Source organism: Buteo buteo, chromosome 2 (assembly GCF_964188355.1).
Source record: "Buteo buteo chromosome 2, bButBut1.hap1.1, whole genome shotgun sequence".
Classification (NCBI taxonomy): Eukaryota; Metazoa; Chordata; class Aves; order Accipitriformes; family Accipitridae; genus Buteo; species Buteo buteo.
The window spans coordinates 57,477,497-57,481,507 of record NC_134172.1 but is presented as its reverse complement, the minus strand read 5'-3'; the positions used below and the strand labels follow the sequence as shown (position 1 = coordinate 57,481,507).

The window sequence follows — 4,011 nt, the reverse complement described above, 5'->3', positions numbered from 1 at the left end:
CACATGCATAACATTTATTTCTTTGTTGCTTATCTAATTATTCACTCACTAAGCTCTTTCTGGGCTGGAAACCTTGTTCAGATTTGTCAACTGGGAGCCAGGCCCTGGTGTGATGCCTTAAACTTGGGCACTGTTTCCCTCCAAAGAGCAGGTTACCACTCCTGCTGTGAGCCCTGTCGCTGCCTACAAAGTCAATCTGCTCTGCTGAGACAAGGGAAGGAGCGGCCAAGTGTTCCAAGTTCGGAAACATAAACAGTTCCTTTCAGTACTGAATCTGAAGTGGGGGAAATATTTCTAAGGCACCTCTCCATGATGCTCGGGCAGTGCGGGAGTCTGCTGGTAATTTCAGCCTCCCTTTCACAAAGCAGGCAGGGCAGGACATGCAAAGGGAAAGGGAGGAAGATGCTAGAAAAGACATTAAAAAGTAAGACCCCCAAAGGCAACCATGATAAAAGCAAACTCAAGCAGCTGCTTCCACTTTTCCTGTCCTAAAAGGCTGCCCAAACAGTGCATCCCTGTGGATGCCCTGCTGGGAGGATTTCTTAACTTCAGGTCACCTGTTTGGGATGAAAGTTTTTGACTTGTAGCTCTACAAGACAGTGCCAACAAAAGACGACTGTGAGGATGTCACACGCAGAGAGGAGTGCTTGTTCAGGCTGCGCCCATCGAAAGCACTGTAGTCTTTGCAGATCAACAGAAAACGTGTGTATTTTCTGAAAGCTTCGTGGAGATGCTTCTTGAACTTCTCACCCACGAAGGCATAGATGACTGGGTTGAGACAGCAGTGGACAAAGGAGAGCGCCTCAGCCAGCTCCATGGCTAGGTCTAGCCTTTGGCTTGTCTGGCAGTCGTCAATGATGTACATGTTCCTCAGAGAGTCCAGAAAAAGCACAATGTTGACGGGAGTCCAGAAGAGGAAGAACACAATGACAACAATAAAAACCAGTTTCATTGCTTTGTACTTGTTCTGAGTATGGCACTTCTGCAGGTTTTTCAAGATGCTGTGGTAGCAGAAAATGAGGACAACAACAGGGATCAGCCACCCCAGGACATTAACTTCAAAATTACTGAAAGTCTTCCAGCCATTGTTGCTGTCAGGATAGTGAGGGATGCACTTAGTCTGGTTATTGTCAATCATTTCCTGGAAAAAAATTAAGTCTGGTGCTGATGCTAAAATGGCTACTGCCCAAAGGACCAGGCTGGTGATAATCCCATGGGCAGTTGTCCGAACCTGTAGAGCATAGATGGACTGGACAATGGCCAAGTACCTGTCAATGCTCATGATGGTTATGAAGAAGGCGCTGCTGTAGAAACCAATGAAGTAAGCTGAGCTGATGATTTTACACATCGTATTTCCAAAAGTCCACTGGCTCACGATGGAGTACTGAGCCAAGAAGGGGAGGGAGAAAACAAAGAGGAGGTCAGAGATGGCAAGGTTCAGCAGATACACGTCAGTCATGGCCCTGACTTTCTTGAAGACTGTTAGGACCCAGAGGACCAAAGCATTTCCTACGAGGCCGGTCACAAACAGTAGGGAGTACAGCACTGGAAAAAAGGTAGATGCAAATGCTGGAATATTTTCAAGATCACAGCTGATGTCCAGTTCTGGGTAGAAGAAAGCGTATTCATAGGCTGCAGAGGAGTTAGATGTTGATGACGTGTAACCCACCTGTTCAAGGACAATGAAGTTCATGAGGCCCAAATCCCAAATTACCCTCTTAGTAATATACTAGGCACAAGTCAGCTCACACCAAGCTGCATGAGGACAAAACAGCTGTGCCTCACCTGTGTTGGAAGATGCAAATGAGGAATGAACATGAGTGACCAGTCCTCCCCTGCAAGATCTGGGATGAGGTTCTTGCACCAGAGAGGCAGAGGAGATCAAGGAAATGCAACTGTGGTGGTAAACCAGAGGTTACCAGTATCTCCTTGCTGGCTCCATGTGGGGTACCGAGCCCTGTGCCTGCAGTCCAGGTGGGGCACCGGGGCCAGAGACAGTGAGCATCCCCAAACCAGCAACCAAATGGGTATGGCCAGGGGGCTGAGAGCCCCCAACATAGGTTTTGGGGTCCTATTCCACATTTCCTTCAGAAAGGAGAAAGGGAGCAGGGCTTAGGGAGGAATTGACACGTAAACCCTCATCTCCTAAAACCTGCATTTCCAGTTAGCTGAGTGCCAGAAACAGCCCATCATGGGACAAGTTACTTTTGCAGAGGATTCCTGCACAGTTCAAGCAGGTTTTCAGCTGTAAAGGCACCAGCATGTACAGGTCACCAGGTGGTGCTGCACGTTGCATGCTCTCTCTACCCCAGGTGAGATCGGTGGTGGCAGCTCTGGCCCGAGGGGTGACTTCCCAAAGAGCAGACGGGGCTTTCTGCCCCTTCCTCCCTCCTCCCCAGCAGGAGCTTTGCCCTCTCAGCCTGTGCCAGGACAAACTGCTGCTGCCAGCAGCTCATGCCCACCACGACTTTACTCTCCTAACAGGGATGGCTGGTTTTCCTTTCAAGACCAGTGGCTCTGCTCTCCTGGCACCTGTCAGGATGCACCAGCAGCAGCAATGTGCCCCTTCCCTGCTCCCCGGCCCCTTACAGCCTCCCAGGAGCAACCACCGCATCTCTAGGCAGCACCTATGACAGCAAACAACTAAAGAAGGTGGGTGGCAGCACATCTCCTGGTCAGCATGTCCTCCATAGGACACTCCTAGCACTACCCTTGCCCTTGAAGACAGCCTTCTTCCACAAGCACAGTCTCATCAGGCAAAGATATTTTCACTCAATTTTTTTTTAAGGAAACAACAATCACACTGATTTCTTCTAAACCCCTGTCATCCCTACCAGTACTATGTATCCCTGTAGGCAAAACTGGACCCCTCAGATGTGCTACTGGTCTTGGCTTGCAGGGCAGCAGTCCAGCGGAGAGTGACTCACCGACACGTCCTCAGAGCTGCTTCTGCCCAGCAGGTATGTCAAGTTCCCCTCCATAATCCAACGCTGTGTCTGAAAAAGTGCCAAAAAAATGTCCTCACATCACAGGTTTTTAAGAAGTGGGCATACCTACACACATATATGTTGGCGGTACTTACCTTAGCTTATGTTGCAAGGCCAAGTCACAGGCAAGGTCCTCACCCCTTAGCAGTGCACTTTGTGTGATATGTGTTATGTTAAAGACATATAAAACCCCACACCGGTGAGTTCAGCCTCTGCACTTTACACTTTGAGAAACGGAAATGTTTCGGGTTTTATCTTCTGAATAATCAGTATGGTTTTTCACTTTGAGCATTTATACTAACGTCAGTGGAAGAGATTTGCAATTACCCTGTGTCTGTGAATGCCCCCATCCTTCACCTGGTTGCCCCTGTCCTGCCTGCCGTCCCTGCTCTGCAGTCCCCATGGCTGAGAGAGAGGAAGCAGTGCTGCCTCCCCTCTGCTCCAAGGATTTTCGGTGAAGATGTCTGGGGGGGATGGCCCAGTGCTGCTGATAGCCAGCGATGGCAAAGGGCACCATGTCTGCTTTTACTACGTTTTTCCTTTGAAGGCGCCTTCCCACTGCACCCACCATGCACAGACAGAAATACCCAAGGGAACTGATCATAGAATCATAGAATCATTTAGGTTGGAAAAGACCTTTAAGATCATCAAGTCCAACTGTAAACCTAACACTGCCAAGTCCCTATCACCCTTCCTTCCCAAAACATGCACTCTGCAGATGCTCTCGCAGACTAACGCTGAAGTAAAGCCCTGAACAGCACTGGATTTCCACTGACTCTGCCACGTACCTGCTGGGGCCTCATCCTGACCCAACATGGCTTTCATCCCAAAGCTGTCTCCAATCTCCCCCAAAACATAGGATATATGGGAAAGAGGAGCACTACTAAGCAACAGGCAGCATTTGAAGTGTGTGTTATCTCCTTAAATACTGCTGCTCCTCACTATAGCCTTGTGCTATTACTGTAATTCAGGCAAGTCACATCACCTTTTTTCATTTGTTTTTGAGCAAAGAGTACCTCTCTGG

The 4,011-nt window shown here is 48.9% G+C and overlaps 1 protein-coding gene across 1 annotated transcript; it reads right to left on the bottom strand.

The window, feature by feature from the left end:
* Positions 1–567: 567 nt before the first annotated feature.
* On the bottom strand, positions 568–3,109 carry LOC142028680 (C-C chemokine receptor type 8-like). The gene is made up of 2 exons (XM_075022523.1): positions 2,928–3,109; positions 568–1,669 (listed from the first exon to the last, which is right to left on the bottom strand). The coding sequence occupies exons 1-2, from the start codon at positions 2,979–2,981 to the stop codon at positions 590–592; spliced, it is 1,134 nt and encodes a 377-aa protein (XP_074878624.1). The 5' UTR covers positions 2,982–3,109; the 3' UTR covers positions 568–589.
* Positions 3,110–4,011: the final 902 nt, after the last annotated feature.

Coding starts and splice junctions, on each gene's coding strand:
- LOC142028680 (XM_075022523.1), bottom strand. CDS start 2,981: ATGGAGGGGAACTTGACATACCTGCTGGGCAGAAGCAGCTCTGAGGAC. Junction 1,670..2,927: donor GCAGCTCTGAGGACGTGTCG/GTGAGTCACTCT, acceptor GTCCTTGAACAG/GTGGGTTACACGTCATCAAC.